The 21,233-nt window shown below is 38.1% G+C and overlaps 1 protein-coding gene across 1 annotated transcript in view; it reads right to left on the bottom strand.

Moving 5' to 3' along the window:
• Nucleotides 1-2,714: 2,714 nt before the first annotated feature.
• The window catches only part of SHISA9 (shisa family member 9), a gene marked incomplete at its 3' end in the record, with an annotated part of 193,406 nt that continues 174,887 nt past the window's right edge, over nucleotides 2,715-21,233 (bottom strand). The window contains exon 4 of the mRNA XM_082312460.1: nucleotides 2,715-3,085. Coding sequence (XP_082168586.1) covers nucleotides 2,715-3,085 — 371 coding nt within the window. The remainder of the gene's footprint in view (nucleotides 3,086-21,233) is intronic.

Here is a 21,233-nt window from a genome sequence, read left to right as displayed (position 1 = left end):
CCTGGGATGTGGCTGAAGCTTATTGCAAAATTCCCATGCATTCATGAGGACCAGGATCTGGCCCTGTGCATGCTTACCTTTTTTAATTTCCTCAAAGCTGTAATTAACTGATCAAGTGACACAAGCTGTGTGTGGTGCTTGGAGGCTTACAGGGCACATGGAGCTTTGCAAGGCTTGCATTCCTTGTGTGTATTATGTTACATTCCATGTAACAGGCATTGCACATATGTAATGCATACAACATGCAGCTGCTTTCCAAAGAACCTCTTGTTCACAAGACTACCAATGGCAGAGTCAAATCATCATTTGTGCTGAGATCAACCCCACTGGCTGCAGTAAGAGGCTCCAGAAGCTCAGTTAATACTCAAAAATTGACCCAATGATACAAGTTTAGGAATGAGCCAGCAAGTTGGATTCACATAGAATCAGTTTTATTGCCAGGTAAGAAATTCATAATAATATAGTGAATACATATGTTTACAAATAAACATTCTTAAAAAACAAACAAACATTTTATTGTAGGAAGTATTATTGGTATCATAAACTCTGTAGTTAACAAGTATTAACACGGGTTTACTTACAGAACATACAGTTACTAAAATATTTCCACATAAAATATGCTCAAGTTACACGAAACCTGTGTAAATTAGAGTGCAGCTGTAATGTGTATCTAAAGCATATGGATTAACAGCAACATTCCATAAAGGGTCAAATTAAGTCAGCCAGTTGTGAAGGCAATAAAGATTAAAGGAATAAAAATAAGATAGTGGAGAATCTGGGTTGTGTGCAAAGTGTTTGTCCCGTGGGCTTTGTCCACTTCTGATAGTCTTGAAACATATGATCATACAATTTAGCAGCACACTTATGGAGAGATGCCAGTGCTCTCAGGATGCAAATCAATCTTGATATAGCTAAAAAATGCTCTCTCCATTTAACCACATTTCAAATTCTTAGCCCTTGCATCCTTGACTAAGAAGAAGCACTGCCAGTCAGTTGAGTACAGTAAGAAATGCCACTTCCAATTCTTCTTACAACATAACAGTTCTCACTCCTCCCTGCATACTCTTCCAAAACTAATCTCCAGAAGAACTGACAGCTGGTGAGAATGCAACTGTAGTAAGATAGCTAGTTGGGATTTAGCCAAATGACTTGTTTTGGGGGAAGGGCAGGTATTTAAGTGAAAGACTGAGTGTGTTGCCTGCCATCAGGCTATTGCAGCACTGCCATCCCATCCCAACTCTTTTTATCTCTTTGTGGATGTGCTGAAGCCCTTACAGGCCCAGGACTGCAAGTCTGCTACCAGTGCCCAATTCAGGAGTGGTTTTACTCATACAAACGAGGCATCCTGCTCCTCAGAACCACAGTCAAGACCACGAGTCCAATTGTTTGTTTAGTTTAAACCCAGATCTCTTTGAAGTTTGAGGCTAGTCCATTAGCCTCTTCCACCAAATAGTCCACCAAGAGGGAATGCCACTATAGAAAGCCAAACGATAGAGACAATATACCATATAACATTTAGTTGAGCTACAAAGAACTACCATGGCTAAAAGCAAGTACAAAATGAGAGACTAGAGGGAAAAAGTTTAAATTGGGAAAATGGAGGGGCTAACTAAATAGTCTTGACTGTGCAACCACTGCATGGAGATGTAGTCCAATTTCCTTTCGGGACAAACAGAGGAGGTTGAGCAGGGCAGAACCCTTGTCATCCTTAGCAAAACATGAGGAAATAGCTTAAAGGAACAGAGGGGTCACTCTGAGAAACAAGACTGTCATTGAACAATAGTAATACAGTAAAGGCACCACCCACGCTTAATTTCAGTCTGAAGCAGTTGAAGATAGGCAAAACATTTATGTGAAGAAAAAGTCCTGACAGTCTGCAAAGTGAGAATTGTTACCATCTGCCTGAAAACAGGAGGACTGAGAGGGAATATTCTGATGCCCTTATTCCCCCAGCAGCTTTCTGTGTCATTTGATATGTCTCTTCTTATTTTGGAGGTTCCCAAAAATTTCAAATCAAACGGAGTAAACTGAAATAAAATCTTCTGCTGTTTGTTATCATCCTGCAGAATTCTCTACCAGCCAGAAAGGTCCCATATGCTCTTAATCATAACAGTCTTCATAAATTCCATGTAAAAGAGTCTTTGTCCCTTATTGTATATATATTTTTTGCGCTTTCTATAGGATGGTGTGAAAGTACAATAGTAGATGTTAGGGGTTGTACCAAGATGTTGCTCTTGGCTTTTCACAGGTCTAGTGATTATTAATAGGTTTTATACAAAATTCCTCTCTGAAATAATATATTACAGTATATTTTTCTCTCTTTCTTCCTCTGTCTCAAGGCAGGAACATAGAGTAAATGTTTAAGCAGACATAAAGTTTCTCTAGATTGTGCTACTTCTCATCATGGATTTTAGTTTCAAGTAAAAAAAATTTAGTCGCAAGGGTTTGTGTTCCATTGTGAAATACAAATGGAGTTTATAATTCAACCTTCAGTGTGTATTGCTGAACGGTATTAACCCACTCTTCGGCCTACAGTTGGCTGGATACCAAGAGTGTCCAGGTGGAAGTTCCTTCCTTCATTCTGTTTCCTTTTATGTTTAATTTTATATTTTTAAATTTATTTTTTGCCTTTCAGTTGAGTGTTTGTGTTGTGTGTGTATTTGTGTGTGGTTTTTAAAGGATTTCATTAAAAAAAAAAAAAAAGGAAAACAAACTCAAACAGTTACTTCTGTCTTGCTGTTAGTTATGAAGTATGGCTGTGGGCCCAAATAATGCTGGCTCCGGGTTGTCAGTGGGTCGCTTAACGTTGGGTCTGCCATACCATGCTTTCCCTTGTTTGTGTATGCTTGCCGTCTAAGAGACTGGTCGTTGGGATCCCAGGTCTTGTAGTGGGAATTGTAACCGAATGGGTGTGTGTGGATCTTTGCGATTTTGGATTTCTGCCCATTCTGTTTGGTTAGGCCACTGTCGATCGTGTAAGCTCTGTCTTCATCTAGGCGCACTGGATGGAGTGGCAGGCTCCCCTTGGCAGCCAGTTCTGCAAGATGTCGGCGTTTGGTATAGAAGTCATCGTTGACTTTGTCAGCTATTTGGATTTTAAAGGGGGAGGGGACAAAAAAATCAGTTGGACACAAGAAAAATATTACACAGTCTACAGTAGGTCATGCACAGTTACATCTGTGGACAAGATACAGTTACAGGTACATCAGTAGGAGAATCCATGCCACCTCCCACCCCTTATTTTCTCTCTGTGGTATATTTTTGGATTCCATTATGCTAGGCTTTTCATATATGCAGATTAAAACCTATTGACCTTTAACAAGAGACTGTCCCTGGCCCAAATCTCTCAGGCTGTGCTGATATTTACATTATGGGGACAGGTCCTATGAATCTTATCGCTGCTCATCTCACATAGCATAAGAAGTTTAGGAAGTGTTCAGAAGTATGCAAACTTTCCTGGAAATATAGGGGCATCTTGGGATGCCCTGTTGTATGAGAGCACATCCTTTCAAATGCAAAGTGTCATGTGGGTGTTTAACCAAGCCAGTTGTAAGGTCCAATGGTGTATGAGGTGGACACGTTTCTGTTGAATAATGCCTTAGGGCAAAATGAAGAACGGGATCTGTTCTTCTAAATGGTTGGAAATTCACTAATGCTTTATGGGGCGGAAAATACTTTGGGTTGTTGAAGGTTAGGTATTTACCCTGTGATTTTACAGACAATGAAAATCCTAAATTCCAGGTTCTGACATCATTTTCTGGGGCCAGTGCCACTAAGAAATACAGCAATAGCCCTGCCAAGAAATACTGCATTGCAGTTCTCTAATTAGGATTTTGCCCTCTGTGATTTCCTGGACAAGTGTCTTCCAGTGCATGCTTTTGCTCGTTTGATTGTTGTTTTTGCTGGCATTTATTTGGCCTTGCTTAAAAGTATGAACCATGCTCAGGAAGCTAAAGGCATTCTGCAGCAGTCCAGCAACTCATTTAAATTTTGAGACTGAGTATCAGGGGCTTAAGGGGAGCTTAACTGAATTTCATTTTCTAAGATCTTGCCTTTTACATAAAGAGGGTTTATTTACCTCCTTCAAAAATGTAGATTTTGATTTAAGATAGTGCAAAATATGTAGATGAACTAACACAGTGGTGTGTTAATCAGCAGTGATGTGCTTTGAATATATGATTGTATCGGCCTGGATTTGACTTTTGCTGTGCCCTGGCTAGATCCATCCATTTTCCTTGAAGCTATGCCATGTAAGGCTTCTCTGCAGAAGTCTTGTACATGTACAGCTCAACTCCTCTCGCCTTCATGATGAGTAGGTTTTTAATTCCCTGTGCTGTTTTTGTTTATTTTGCCTTTTTTACTCTTTCCCCAGTATCGCTAGGAGGCTTTTGTTGCACTCTGAATTTTCTCCTTCTCTCTAGTTCTGAACTGGACCTTTATGCAAGGCGGTGAAATTCCCGTGAACACCACATTAATCTTCAAGATCAAGCTTCAGTTCCGCATCTCCCTTATCCTGGCCTCTCAACAGGGAGGAATATTACCAAAAGCAGTTGCTGTTTATCATCTCATGACATTTTTTGTATAATGACTGTGAGACTGGACTTTGCTCTTAAATCCTTAATTTTGTCATTACTGAGGTGTTTCCTCTTCGGTGAACTGGAATTGCTCTTGTCTGTGCTGTAAAGTTAGGCTTTGCATCCATCTCCATCTGTCTCTTTTTTTAATTGATGAGTGAATGCTTTTCTATAGCATACAGGTGTCTTCTGTTTTAAACAAATCACAGAATGTGGATAATGGCCTATACTAATTTCAGTAGAGGATGTGCACTTGCAATCGCTGATAGACCTGTAATGTGTTACAAAGATAAACCTGCTAAGTTCTGCTTTGATTTTGGGGCGAGTTGTTTCATTTAGAGACCTGTAATCTGAATAATTAAGAAGTTGTACCTGTTCCTGCTTGGAAGAGCTTTTTCCAGTTCTAAATGTGGCTTGTCCTTTTAATTTGTTAATATTCACTGAATACCGCAAAACACTATTATATACAAGTTGAATAAAAACAGGAGGGAAATTCAGTCTGTATTGCTAATTTCTCATGAATCTGTTATCAATAATTGAGAAAAACAGTTGCAGGAAAGGCATTGTGAATATCCACACAAGTATTTATTTGTATAAATTTTTACATCAAAGGCACTGCAAGTCAGCTGGTTAGGGGAGCGAACTTCTATATCTTATGACTTAGACCTTGTCTATATATGAAAAGTCACTAGCTTATGTAATTTAAATTCAGCGTAGTTCATTATGTCCAGCTCCTAATATAGATACATTTGTCTGCCTATTTCACATTTAAATTAGTTTAATTTGCATAGAAAAGTTAAAAACTAAGCTAATCTCATGTAAGGGTAAAATTCTAAGTTTGTACTTTTAATTTGATCTTAGTTAGGCTGCAGCAATTTATTTTACATAACCAAGGTCCTTGATGATCAATTACAAGGTAAATAATGACTTCTATTTAGAAAAATTAACAGTGGTGATGCAGTTGTGTAAATAATGACCAAAAATCGCAGACATTTTCATTGCTTAATTTTTCGTGCCATTTTTCTCTTCAGTATGGCTAAGTGAAAAAGGCCACAACAAGCTCAAGCTACTTGCTTAGTTTCTTTTTATTTTTTCTTGCTCACACCTTTTCCCACTGCCAGCAATGGTCCTGGATCTCTGAATTTTGTCAGATATTACCTGTGTTACTCAGATCTCCAAACACATCAAGTTTGATGTCCTCACAGAAGAGTAAATTGTGTTACTGTTGCATATTAACAACACTTCCACTGTAAAAACTAAGGAAGGAAGAAATCAGCCTCACAAGGACTGTGCCTATTACACATCTGTGAGATTGAATTTGCTCCTGTTTATGCCATGTTGTATGTAAAATTTTCAACTCTTTATTTGTTTCTTATGGAAGATCATACAGTAAGTGAAATGATTAATTTGTTATTTGTAAATATGGTTACATTAAAGTAGCTTTAATTAATTTAGTCCATAGTCCCTTTCGAGGGACTTCTCAACTGTTGTCTGGAAAATGGGCTTGAAGAGAACAAACTAGGCTTTGATCTGTAAATCCTTGTCAGCAAAGTCAAGCAGAAAGCTAGAAAACATATGACGCATGGCTGACTGCGTGTGTTTTGTGTGGCAGTGACAGTGTGGGAGAGCTTCTGTTTGTATTTGTCCTGATCAAATAATGGTTTGCAGGGTTTTGTCTGAGAATTTCTTGTGTATGCCTAGGATCTAAATGCTAACAGGTAAAGCCAGTCTCTTTATCTAATGTTTTAATCTCTTTAAAACCGTCTTCTTTCACCACGCACGCGCAGACTTACACAGAGGGACATGTACAAGAATTGGGTAGGGGAAAATACCATTGTAGCAAATATGTAGCAAAAAAAGCATTGATAAAACCAATTTTTTCAGTTGTTCAAAAGGGCTTATGGCAAGTCTTGAAGCAGTCCTCATTCTTGCATACTGACTGGATTATAGTTTTTAATACCAGTGTTCTATGCCCCAGTGTGAGTGACAGTATGATGCCAGTATAGTGCAGAAACAGGTTTTTTTACTTCTGATTTTCAAAGCAGAAAAGATTCGAAGACTAATATTGAGCATGGTTTTTTACCAAATATTTTATCAAGAAAAGCGTATTTATAGTATCCTGATGCCAACTACTTTGAAAATCAACTGTGAATCGCAGGAAGTTCATTTTTCTTCTTAACCAGCCCCTATAAATATTTTGTGGACTTAAAACATGCAAAGAGACATTTTGGACTTACAGGGTGGATTTATTATGTGACCTTGGGTACGTGACTCAACTTTTCTCTGCCTTGGTTTCACCAGCTGTAAAATGAGCTGTTAATACATTGGAGGAGGTAGTTAAGTGTTATGAAGATTAATTGCTATTTGTAGAGTATACTGAGTTTTCAGATGAAAGGTTCTATAGAAGTGCCTTTTGCATTGGCTTCTGTATATAAATCAGTAAAATAGGATTTAAAGATATCACTGTCATGTTTGCAAAAGGAGTAAAGAATTAGAATTGCAGAATTGCCAAATGAACAATAGTAAAAGAAGGGCTTTAATTCTGAGTGTTGTTCTTTGTGTTCCCTCCCTCCAGTCTTGGCAGCTAATTATACAAATATTCTCAGTTTCAATATTTTTGTAAGGTTTTTACTCCTTTAAGGTAATGCACACACAAATCTAGTTACTGTTGTAGCTGTTCATCTGGAAAAAATGTTGAAATATGAATTTTTTCCAACGTAAAGCGTGTGCCTGGGAGGGGGGAGAACTTGGGCTTTTGTTCCTGCTGTGCGTGAAATGAATAACCGAAAAAATACAGAAACAGTAAAGGATCAAAAGCAGGACTCCTTCCTCCCAGCTGAGTGCCTTAACTATTAAGCTAAAGAGAAGCTTTCTCTTCCTCTGTCTTCCTAGACTAATAAATCTTGAATTTTCTTCTGCTCCACAGCACAAGTTCATCAGGATGTGAATCTGGGTGGGGACCATCCTAGCAAAGCTGGGATGCACCTTGCTTGGTAGGGAATGTAGATTTAAATCCCACTCAGCTGGAGCCATGTACAACCATGAGCCTATCATCTAAAAGGTGGATCACTCCACTCCTCACTCTTCTCTGAATCCAACAATGCCTTAAAGTGACCACAACTGTCTGTTTTATTTTGATCTTGACTTCGCCAGTACAGATGTCGAATGTCTCAGATTGGAACCCTTGCCTTATTCCTTGAATTTTGATTTTGAAAGGAGATGGCTACTAAGCTGCTTGGCATAGCAAGGTCATGGGAATACCTAGGAAAATTTCAGTGAGTTTAGGCCTATTTAGATGAGGTGGCCAGATAGGAATGGGCTTTTGATGGTATGTTTTGATTCAAGTTTCACCATTCTGCCTAAATCTGTCACTAACAGAGACAAGCTTTGTTCTTTTGCTGGTTCATAATTGGCCCTGACCAGACTTGGAAGTTTCGCATATTTCTTCAAAATCCACAGTTATATAACAAAAGCATGTAAACCAGTGAGTTGCTTATAAACTAAATACCATGGATTAAAACATGTTTTCTTGAAAATCAGTGGCAAAAATCCTTGTGGCTGTAATAGGGCCAGGATTTCTCAGTGCGCTTATTTGAGTATATGTTATCTGTGCTGAGATGTGGCCCTAAAGCTATGTAATATTGTTCTGCTCCCTAAGTTAAGTAGTCTTCAAGGTGGCTGTGTAACCACTTTTGGCATAGAGAGTCATGTGAACATGCATCAGCATTGTGTAATGCTTTCTTTTTCTTGTAAAATATTGCAGTTACAAGCATTTCTGTGTAGAAAGTACAGATAAATAAGGTGGTCTTGGGTAATTCTGAAGCAGTATTTTTTTAGTCTTTTCCTCATTGACAATCCTCTTATCTTTGTGGGTCCATAAAATGGCTCTGAATTCTTGCACCACTTCTTACAGTTGTGGGAGGAGTGTAGAATCCTGAAAGACAATTATGTCCTACAGCTTTTGTGCAAGTAGGCACCTAGAAGTGGGAAGAAACCTCTGAAGTAAGAGAGGAGAATCCACAAAGGAGTGAGCCTTTATAAAAGCTCTGAAGACATTAAAAAAAACCCCAACAAAACAAACAAACAAACAACCCCAAACAAACAAGCTTCAGTGAGAGCTTGCAGTCACAGTCAGAAATATATAGGGACCTCTGTTTCTCAGTAGATGTTTCACAGAATTGTTTGTTATCTGAACTTATTTTAGGAACTACTTTGTGAAACACAGAGCTTTATTCTAGCCACAAAGAGTCTGTATTTCAAATTTAGGGCTAGAAATATAGAAAGCAAGTCAATGGAAAGTGCTGGGGGACAAGGTAGCAATGAAATGACTACAATGACACACCAGATAACAGCTAAAATACACTAACTGCCTATTTGTAGATGTTTTCTGTGTAACAGTAAAGGTATCCCTATGTAATATTTAACAGTTTATAACAAGATTTTGCTTCTCCAGCCATGACTTTGCTGAGATGTTAGTGTAGTTACCTGAAGCTATGAGAACCTTACATTTCTCTCTCTAAGTAATCAAAGTGAAAACTCAAGGAAAGACAAAAGTGTAATGAATCCTGGCTCAAAGACAACACGAGAATTTTGCCCAGGGAAATACTAGGATGCTGCCTTTGGTCGTGCTTTTGTTGATCCTGTCTGAAAGTGTGATTGCTTATTCATTTGCTTTTCTAAGCTGGCATCTAAGGCAATATGTTCAAAAGCTTCCAAGATATAAGCCAACTCTATGTGAGAGTTTTTGCAGGAGTTCATCTGAAAATCAAAGGAATATCATTTCTACACTAGCACAAGTTTTTTCTTGGGTGAGAGGAAGAAACTAACATGGACTGAGTTCAGATTAGCTGTTCCCACGTATGAATTAGATCCAATAAATTCACTGAAAACTGTGTTCCATCCAGTAAAACAAATAACTAATGACCTGTGTTTTGAATGAAGGGGTTCACCAGGCATCATGGAGCATAGAAGAATTTGCTTTGCATAACATGAAGTCTATTGGAAAACAGAATACAGCTAGAGGTTGCAGGTAGATATGATTCTGTTCATTTAATGCCAGCAGTGAGTAGAATGATATGACAGATCTGTATGTGGGTAAGAGGAAGGAATGTAGCTACTTCATGGTTGGTCACTAGCTGTTCTCACCTCATGGGCACTGGTGTGGCTGTGGATAAGGTGGGGCAATTTTAAACCATACTAAATTCTAAGAAAGGGTGAAGGCCATTTTAAATGATTTTTGCATCACTCCTTCTCCATTCTTGTATTGAGCTCTGAGAATGCAGAATTCAGCCTGTGGGCTGCAATGAATTGATTTCTGTCCTAAATATTTGCCTTTCTTCCCCCAAAAGTTCTAACACCAGTTTGCTTTTATTTAAGACATTCTGAAAAGGAAGATAACATTTATGTCTGTGGATTCTTTCTCATTTTTATTCCCTATTACTGACAGAGGTAAAGAAAAATACATAATGCATAGAACCACCCACAAATTACTTTCATAATTTTGGTAGAACCTACTTTTTGTGGTTCTGTGTTATTCCTCTCCTGGCCCCCTTTACCACTTTATCTATTTACTAATTTCTTACGGTGATCTGGAGAGACACCAAGCATGAAAAGACATATCATATCAACTTTTACTTCTGCAGATATTGTTTGAAAGGAGCTTGTCCACCTCCAGACACAAGACTGCAATTTTTTTCTCAGTGAAATAAAATTCTACTTTCATGATATGAGACATGATGAAACATAAATATGTAGGCCCATACATCTCTTCTATTGATTACTTTCATGACAGTTTCTGAAAGGCTGAAGAGGCCAGAATATTTCTGGGTTTTGAAACGCATTAGGAATGGTTTAGAATAGGAATGTAATTAGACTTGGTAAGTAGAGCCTCCAGTCTCAGCAATGTTCTCTTCATCCACTACAGGCAGTGAAGGCTGCTGCTTGGCTGGGAACGCTGAGACAGAGTTTGATTAACTCCTCAGGCACCACACATCATGTGTGGTACCTCGTGTCCAGGGTTGCAGTGCCCTGGAACATAAGAGTAGCCATATGTCTGTGAGCAGAAGCACCTCTCTTCTGACAACGTGCCAAAAAAGCACAGCACTGCAAAGTCTATATTTTCTTCTTCTTTTTCTTTTTACAAACATTTATTTACTGTGTAAGTTTAGGCAAGTTTCTCTTTGGACATGTAAAACAGCTTTTCCAGTTGGGCTTTGTATACTTGACTGCATTGATTTACATAGTATTAAATTGCAGTATTTATGATTCAATTTTGCAAAGTGCTGCAGTGATATCATGATTTGGTTTTGGTCAAAGTACTCCAGACACACACACATTGTACCGAATGTAGAGACGAACGACATGCAGAATACTTGTATCTAACCAGTGTAAGAAAAAAAGAGCTTTTCTGGTTTACCAGAATCAATAGGTTCTGTCAACCTGGAAACAAATGGTGGCTACATCATGTTATTGCAAATGTTTTCAGGAGACCTGAAATCTGTTGCATGCAGATAGACAAAGATCACACTACTTTGTTATATCCTCAAGTGATTTAACATTTTAAATTTAAGCATCAAGATGTTAAATTGCTCGTTCAGTATCGTGCAATGAATGATAAATTTGAGAAGGAAATAAGATTGACAGTTCTATTCTTGAACCAATGGATGAAATTGTAACAGAAGTCTAAGAGAATTATGTATTCAGATCTCTGACTTTTCTTTGAAGACGCAGCCAGTGGCTGTCCTGTAAGTGTAAATCTGTTTTTTCTTTTTTTTTTTTTCTTTTTTTTTTCCTAAAGGCCTCAAAGCTCATGTCCTTTCATGGCATCTACAATGGCAAATAAGTATGAAAAGTTCTACTGTGAAATATTTATTTTGTTTTATCTCATTTAGGCATATTTATCAGTTTGAATTTTACTGGAAACCTCATATATGGCAAGCAAACTTGCCTTTTGAAATAGAAACTATCTAAGGAGTCATGCTGTCATGCTTAACTTCTGAATAAAGCATGACTGCAGAATAAACAGATTATAGGAGTTGAGGGTTTGGCTTGCTTTCTAAAAATGCTGTCCGAAGCCAAAGAGGTTAACAGTTAGGAGATTTGCTTAAAAGGCTTCTTCCAGTTCTTCCTTCAGTAATCTTGCTTGCTTTTTTCACTAGGTAGTTTTTAATGCTTCTCAAGCAATTCAGTTAGGACAAATCTGATTGTGTCAAAAGTTTGCAGCAATGCTTTCATACATCAACAATAATATGAAATTGTTCGTAACCTTTTTGGTCAGTGAGGACCTTCAGTTTGTTTAAGGGCAGGCCTCCCTAACTATTCCAGGAGCACTACTTCATTGTACATTTGCAGAAAAAGTGTGCAGTCATGTGCAATAACAGGACCTACTACTGCAGTCAGAGTAATTCAGGCAGTCTGCACACAGCAACGTGCCTTGCTCCTGGGAGTGGACCACAAACCAGGTGGACTGTCCTGGCAGGCTGCACACTGAGTAGTATGTGGGTCATGTTGGAAAAGATTTCACAGTGTTCTGCAATGTGATTCAGCATCTAAAAATGTGTGTTTGTTTTTCCTTAAGGTGTCAATTTATCTTATTTAATGTTGACTGAAAAAACTGTTATACTCCTGACCACATTTATTTGAAATAACTGTTCTTAGCATGAACCTAATTTCATTTTCTTCACACATCGCTGTTGGCATTCTTCTGTGTCCTGAATTTCATTTTCAGCGTTAATACTTTTTATTGGATGTTGTTGTTTCTTTTAGTATGCTGCTGATTATAACTCTTAAACATATGTCTGAATCAGCTAGGAATCAGCTACAAATACTCCTAGTTGTGATGATGTAGAAAGCTTCATGAGGACACAGAAGACCCAGTTCAGGTCTCTGAATACATAATTAAGGAGTGGGTTTAGTGCTGAAATAAACCTGTGTTTTTCTGTCTTTCAACTGACGTCACACTAGATTTAAACCATTATTTCTGAATACAGGGTGAGGCCTGAAGGCTTTTTGAATTGTACTGGTTAAATGAAAAAAGTCCCAGTGATGTAATAACTGGTTTTTGCAGGAGTTATTTTTATTTGATGTTTCTTAACTGCTGTAATTTTAAAGAATTTTTAGCAATCATTCCGGAATGAAGTAAATTTTTTTTCCAAAATTAGCTGTGGCACAAGTTGTTTCTATTAGAAAGTTATCTTTTTTAATGCTTTTTTACCAGAAGGAATCCTTTTCAAGAGAGAGTTATTAAGCAAGAGAAAAAAAATTCAGAAGTAACTCCATAGCTGTACTTGCACACATTCAGTTCTGGTTTTTTCATCTTCTTTTCTTCTCTTCCTGTCTGCCTCCTATTAGACTGCGTGGCATTTGTATTATTAAAGTCTTGTGCATAATTGTCAGAGGTTTCCAAACCAGAGATGTGTGTCAAACTGAAAAGAGCGTTCCCTGGCAATTGCCAAATTTGCACTGTCAGAAGAAAATCAGTTTCATAAGGTTTTCATACAGATTGGGCAAACCCAAAGGCAAAGCAGAACTAATGCCTTGTCCTGGTTTCGTCTAGCGTTATAGCGTTAATTTTCTTCCTAGTAGCTGGTATAGTGCTGTGGTTTGGATTTAGTATGAGAATAATGTTGATAATACACTGATGTTTTAGTTGCTGCTAAGTAGTGTTTACAGTAGTCAGGGTCTTTTTACCTTCCCATGCTCTGCCAGGTGCACAAGAAGTTGGGAGGGGGCACAGCCAGGACAGCTGACCCCGACTGGCCCAAGGGCTATTCCATACCGTATGACGTCATGCTCAGCATATAAACTGGGGGGAGCTGGCCGGGGGGCAGCGATTGCTGCTTGGGGACTGGCTGGGCTTCGGTCAGTGGGTGGTGGGCAATTGCATTGTACCTCACTTGTTTTGTATATTTTTTTATCATTATTATTTTTTTTCTTCCTCTGCTGTCCTATTAAACTGTCTTTATCTCGACCTGTGTGTTTTACTTTTTTTTCCGATTCTCCCCCCCATCACACTGCGGGGGGAGGAGGGTGAGAAAGTGGGTGTGTGCTGCTTAGTTGCTGACTGGGGTTAAAGCACGACAGTCCTGCTTTGAACAGAACCCTCTGAGTAGCCCTCACATAAAGCAAAAGCATTTGTGACTGACAGACAGTCAAGGAAAAATCAGTAATGTAGCTCACTTCAATGAATATTTAATAGCGCGCACACACACAAGACTTCTGCCATATCGGAGTGCTCAGCTTCCACCTCTACCTTTCTTCCCATGATTTGCAATCATAACTATCACTTGTGAAAATGAGACCCAACAGCGCTGAGCTGCACATCTTCCTCCCCCACTGTGGCAGATCCCTTGCAGGGGAAGGTGAAATTTTCACAGGGACACCTTCCATAGACTAGAAAGCTTTGCAAACTTCCCAACTATAAAAATTACCTATTGTACTTAATATTATCATTAGGATGGGGCAGACTGGTAGTTTCGTGGTGATTTTTTTGATGCTGTAGTATCATAGCTACTACATATCAGATCTTTTTTTCCAACTTCTCTTTTCCTCTTATCCTTCTTCAAATAAGCTGTTGGGGGAAGGACTTTTGGAGAAATTAACTGTGTGCATTACAAATCATGTTATTGCTCTTCCTCCCTCCATGCCTCAAGCCCTTTGTTATTATAGTATGAATGTGTAGGAGTAAAGCAATGATCTCTGTGGCTTTTATCTGTGTAATTTCTCTCTTAAACACACTTACTGTCTTTAGAACATCCTTTGCAGAACCAAAATAGCAGATAGATGACTGCTGCTATTTATATTATATTGTTAATAAGGGATTCATTCCTATCACTTGTCTTACTAGTCTTCATTGGTATTCATGGGTAATTCTGAAGAAAATCACACTACTGCTGTTGACATATATCCATGTACAAAGCTGTAGAGTATTAAAGCATCTCTGGTTTGAGTTTTTTAATTTGGTTAGAAGCAAAGAGAGTATTATTTGTTTACTTAAGTAAACTTGACTTGCAACAAAGTAATCCTCATAACTGCTTAAAATTACCAAGCCAAACCTGAATGCATGTTCACCTCACAAATATCATAAATGCAACAGACTTGAATGACATAGTTTAAAGCTCTATTGTCCACATGGAGGCAGATTCTGATGTACTTGAAGAAATAATACTTTCATACAAAAATAACCCCAATGTGAATCAGTAGAACTATGGGGAAAAAAAGTGTGAATATAGGAATTGAAGTCTGTTTCTCACTGAGTTTGCTTCCCAATCCCAAAATTCCTAAATTTATTCCTGAATTAAGCATATTGATTGTAGAGGAATTTCAGAATTGTACACTCTGTCTTCATTCCATTATTCTTGTTCTCTTTGGTCAGTTCTTGGGAAAATTTAAATCAAAGCCCTTCCTTAAAAAGCTAGTTTTCATTTTTACCTTTTGAGTTTTAAAAAGAAAAAATCCTGGATCAATCATTATAACCTGATTTATATTTGAATATTGTCAGCATGAAAGACTACTCAATAAATAAAAGTGGTCCCCAAAAGTCCCTAGTTAGAGAAACTTTTAATTTAATTCAAGAAAATTCTCTTCAAGACTTTTTCCCCAAAATTCATCCAAAGTTGACACTTTGAAATTGTTTAGAACTTCACTTCCATGTGCTGAGTTTAGAACACTTTCTAAGCACTGCAGGTATTTAAAAACGGTGATGAACTCAAGACAGATTCTCAAAATCTCTGATAATTTTTTGAAACACATTGCGGGGCGGGGATTTGAGTCACCAGTAAAGTTATAAGTTTTGATAATTTGGCACCTCTGAGAACCACTTGCAGGATATCATATATTGAGCATCTATATGAAACTCTTATTGCAAAAATATTGCCATAAATGAGCTGCACAGCCAATAGTCCAGGAGGAAAAAATGAGTGGAGTGTGTTCAGAACAACCAGTGCAACTGATGGGTAGGCTCCATGGTTGGAATTGTAGAAGTCACACTTCAGATTAAACCTAGATTTTAGCTGGGATCCCACAGCGTTGCTATTTATCTGCACGCATTCACAACTGTTTTCATATCTTTATGATCAACCACTACTCTTAAATAATCAATAAAAAAATTTGCATTGCAGAATGAGAAATACGTTTATATGTAGATATATGTTTATAGTGCAAAATAAAACAGTTACGGAGAAGGATGTTTAAGAAGGTTGCAAGTGAAAATGCTTAACATTGTTAATTTAGTGGTATAGCCTAAGCAAAAAATTTCACTCCCTCGTGTCTTCACATCATTTAATGTGTAAAAAATCTTGTGCATAATTCATTAATGTGTCATAGAAATAGGTTTGAACAAGCCATGCTTGATTTAGATTTACTAGTTTCCTTACTGTGGCCATCACTGTTCATAACAGATGGAAATAAAGCTGGTTATTGTAAGCTTGTTACCTCCAAAGACTGCAGTCTTCAAAGACAAAAGACAAGCAAAAGACAGTAAAAAACAAAGACAGACTAGCATTCTCTAGTGGTAAGCTGGACTCACATTACTGTTATTTTAGATCTGCCTGTTGTGTGTTATAAAAAGGACATTATTGTTTGTTTCATTTTGATTCATTATCACATAATAAGGATTTTAAAAATCAACTCGTTTCCAGAGAACCAACCTAATTTTTAGTGGAAGGGTTTGAGTTCACTATGATGTATAACTACAAATGGACTGTGGAGTGGCATTTATAATCTGAACTATTATGACTTTATTGGTGACAGTTTCATTTTCACTGTTTTAAAATACATGTTGGTAACAAGAAAAAATGGATGTTTCTCCATTGTAGGGTATCCACTGTAGGGAACATAGGTGGAAAGAATATCAATTTCAAGAACAAGAATTAAGGGTACACAGATTTAAATTTGCTATTTTGGCATGAAAAATAGGTTAAGAATTTAATAGATCCTTATAAACATTCTTCATCCATCATAAAACCAGGTAGTGGACCACATTCAGACAAAAAAATTCACTAGGTGTGAATCCAACCCAGAAAACTAAAAATCCTGAGATAAACTAAATGGACCGGATGGTCAGATTTCCTTTCTTTCACAAGTTCAACATGCTGCTAAAGTCTTAAAAATGAGAACGTAGATGGAAATGTTTAAAAGCATCTTATTTTGGTGTTAAAACTGCTTCTTGTAAAAGGACTATTCGCAATTTCCTCCCTGCAGCCTAGATGTCACTTCTGCTAAGACCAACGTATCCCCAAAGAGTTACCTTTTTACAGCTTCGTTTATTTGCTAAAGGATGGCATGGGCAGTGGTTCCTTGGATGTCTGAGTACTTACAGCAGAATTCCCCAGCCTCAGAAAGAATATCATCCTGTAGATTTTATAATAAAATGTTGTTTCTTTAAAAGACTGTAAAAGAATATCAGCAATGCAGCTGATATTGCTCAAGATGCTGAGGCTTTGCACAAACAACACATTTATAATTAAAATATGGCTACCTCACTGGAAGAAGAAATGAGTGTGCTGGATGATAAAATGGGAAAATATTTTGATCAGGACTCCCCAAGCATTTTTTATTTACCTGTGACAGAGTGCCTGTGGGTATCAGAAGCCAATTTGGTAAATAACAGAGAAAAAAATTAAATGATTTAGTGGAAGCAAGAAAAGGACTTGGAGATCTGCACACACTGGGAAGGATGTGAAGTTTGGGGGATCTCAGCAGAAGACACAGGTGGAACAAGTGACACTGGCACTTCATGTGCTTGGGAAATGGGAAGGCTGAGGGAACAGTGCTAGCAGGGGCGTTGGTAAAGTGAGGCTTGCTACTGAGTGCTGCTTGGCTTTTCTCCTGTGCCTGAAGGAGAAGCAAAGATTAAAGCATGAAAGACTTCCTTAACAAATGAACACTCAAAAGCTTCAAATTCTCCAGCCACACTGGGCTAAGTAAATAATAATAATAACAAAAAGATACCAAGCTTTTATGTCATACTTCCTTGACACAGATCCGTAGTTCTAGTGTTGAATTGGGCAGATTGCCTAGTCTAGCATTATCCATGACACTGAATATACCTCTAGATATATGAAATCATTAACTGAATCACCCTCTGGATATGACAAATGATGCATTAATCTGTACTTCCCTGTCTGTTTTCGTGGTGTTAAATCCAAGGCGATACTCCCATGTCCCTGATATTTTTAAACCATTTTTGTGCAACTGCTTATGGAAGTAGTAGCTGAAAATTTCTTTACTCTTTGAAATGAAAGCACAATTCCTTTTTAAGCTTTCCAAAGAAATATGAATATTTACCTGTCGGTGTAACATTGTGGTTGGTATAGGAAAGTAAAGTAACACAAACATATTGTGTCCAATAATTCTGTAGTTTTACTTTTTCTAAAAGTTGACCGTATCAGCCCCTGCGAAAGCGTGGGCAGGCTTTTATCCCTATTGTGTGTTTCCATTTTTCCAATTACAATACTTCTTTCCAGCCCTCCCTGTCTTTGTACAGAGGCCCCTGAGGCAGAGCACAATGAACTATAGGGAACAGTACAGAATCTCATCTTCTGGTGAGACAGCTATCAGATTCTTAGGGGGCAGTTGTGAAGTCACTTCTATTCTCATAAAACAGATCTTGTATCAGCATAGAGTTACAACCATTTCTATGGAAATTGAAGATCTGAAGCTTAAGAGAAGGCATGAGAAATTTCACATCAGACAGGAGGATGGTTCAAAGATAACACCTTAGAGTTAACCTTATGGTGATCTAACCCTTTGGATCCTTCTGTGTGTGTAGGTGTAAAGGACAAACAAACTGGACAGTTTTCTCACATGCTTCACCTTTTTGAGGGAGACATTGCCTTGTGCATTGGCGCGCTTGCGGACACAATATTTTCTACATAGTAACAGTGACATAAACAGGAGATATTTATTCTTTAGTGTCATATTTGCAGACTCTCACTTTGGAGTTTTGCAGCTGCAAGCACAGCTGGACCACTGTCTAACATTTCCATTGGGATCAAAGAACTGTAAAGCTTCAAGAAATGCTGGGAGCTGTAGACTCAGAGATGTGATGGTGAGTCTGCTGCCAATTATATCCTCCTTCTAGCTTCACTATATCCAATCAATTAGATCTGATTTCATCTTACAGGAGACTACAACTCCCAGCATCACCGAAGGCCTGAGTTTCAAGGAGGAATTACGTCCATTGTGGTGTTTTTTTTTTTGCAAAAACTTTAATAGGCTGAGTTATCTCATCTTAAGTCATGCCCAGTCAGTTCCTCAAAGGTCTGTGTGTGTCTGTGTGTGAGAGAGGGGAAGAAGAAAATTTATGAAAGAAATATAAAATCATGATAAACTGTAGAAATACTTGTATTCTCAGTTTTTACATGTATGTCTGTGCACCTCTCCAGCAGCTGAGTGATCTTTCTCTCAGTCTTGTAGGGCTTTAGAAAGTTGGGTTTTGGGTATTTTTTAATTTTTGCAAGAAGTTCTAAAGAAAGTTAGTCACATTGCACTCCCTGAAAATCAGGAAAGAAAATTAACTGTTACGGAGCCAGGCTCACAGAACAATGTGAGTGACTGAATAAATATAACTAATACCTCAGGATAGTGAGGCCAATTGGAGCTCTAGGAAACTCTCATTAAGCAACAGGATGGACTCCAACTCTTGCAGCTTAGCAGAGTGGAATTTGAAGTTGGATTGTTCATGCTTTCTGAATGAGTGTCCAAATGATGTGTATAAAAATTTGTGATGAGCTACCTTTGTGTGTCCTGGGACTTGAATTTCATGAAGGTGTTCACATACAAGATCCCAATCCACTTGTAGCTTTAGGCATGTCAGGATTGCTTAAATGAGCAATAACCGTTTAAGCATGGAGTAAAAACATGGTTGATGAACTGGAAATAAGAATAATTTATGCAGAAAAACCTCTTTCTGCACTTTTAATATAAATAATCAAATACTGCAAAAGCACTGAAGGAAACCAGAATCATGTAGTCTCAGGTGACCAAAAAACTGAAATATCTAAACACTGGGTGTTTTATTGCCACACAACATTCAGTGACCACTTTTGGTGAGACTGGTCTTAGAGCTTGTTAACCCTTTTCCCTCAGATACAGTCTCTGATATTCCTTGGTGGGACAAATTTGGCACTGTTGAAAAAAGATTCTCTGCCTCAAAAATGGAAAAATAATGGATGAACAGAGTGCACTTATCAATCAGTCAGGCTAGAGATGCTAGGAGATGGATTGCTTATCTATTCTTTCAAGAAGTGCATGTTGCTCTGTCTCATTTCCAAGGGGTCCTCTACCTTCTGCTGATTATTCCCTGGTGGAGTATGTGTTAAGGTAGAAGGAGAGTAAAATTCTGGTGCAGTGAGGAAAACAGTGATCAAATCGCAACTCACTTTTACCTTATTGCACTTCAAGCACTCATCTGAGAATATAAAATAGACACAGAATGTCCTTGCATTGTTCAGAGATGTAAATGCCAGCAGACAGTAAGAGGAAAAGGTGAATTTGGTCAGTAGCTGCTGGTCAGTACTTAAGGAATTCTGGAGGCTGCAACAAATAAAGAAATTCCTAACAAGAAATGAGGAAAATATACTTTTCCATTGAGAGTGTAAGGGTTTGACTGTGCGGCTTGAACGGGTTCACATAAAAATATTTTGCTTTTTAAATAAAATACATTTACATTGGCCTTTTCAACTCTCTTCTCCCCTGTTGTGCTGAATCAGACTCTCTGCAATGCACATGTTGCATTGCATACATGCATGAACAGTCCAACTTCAAATTGCACTCTGCTAAGCTATATGATTTGGAGTGTAGGATGTGGCTTTAAAATAGCTTCTTAGGGATCAACTTGGCCTCACTACCAAGGTAATGGTCATTCTCATTCAGTAACACAATGCAAATGAATAACAATGGCACTGTTGTCTCTTGTTTTCACAAGCACTTGAGTCTTAGGTACTGAATTTAATGCAGGTCCCAAACAAGATCCAGAACAGAGATTACTGTGACTTGCTACTTTTCCATGAACGGAATTTTTACAGCAGCCAGGCACTGAGGGATGAGTAGCTCACTTCTAAAATTAGACAGCCCAATATTTAGGACATCTGTAGTTCAGAAGGAAGCAGCTGTGTGGAAATTAATTTAATACTGCCTCTGGTAAAGCATCACTTTTTCAGTTATCTAAACTTCTTACCACTTATGGCCACATTATGATGAGTGATGTTAATGTAATATAGCTACAGTTGCTACAAAGCAATAGGAATGCTTCTTCCTCCACCCCCCATTAAAGAAGGGAATTAAGTACAGTGGACTACACCCAAACAATGGCATCATGCAGAGTAAGAGGCACTTAAATGAATATGGTTTGCCTCAAACGCATGGAGAAATATAGAACACATCCCTTATTAAATTTCTGTTGTGGCAAATGAATCCACCCTCAAGCCACTATCAATGAATGCATAGGGAAATGGACTACACGCACCCATTAACCTGCTATGGGGATCAGTAAATGCAACTCAATGTTAGCATATGGAAAATGCCATTGCTCTGTGACATGAATACCAGGTCAGGGTGAACTTGGTCTATGTCTATTTGTTCAAAAGATGTTGCCACGTTAAATTAATATTGGTGGGCCTGATGTAGGCCGGTTGCTATTTCCTCTCAGAGCTCTCATAA

This window comes from Platalea leucorodia (assembly GCF_965183815.1).
Source record: "Platalea leucorodia genome assembly, chromosome: 5".
NCBI lineage: Eukaryota > Metazoa > Chordata > Aves > Pelecaniformes > Threskiornithidae > Platalea > Platalea leucorodia.
Note: the sequence above shows the minus strand (reverse complement) of the source record. Positions and strands in the feature narration are given on the sequence as shown.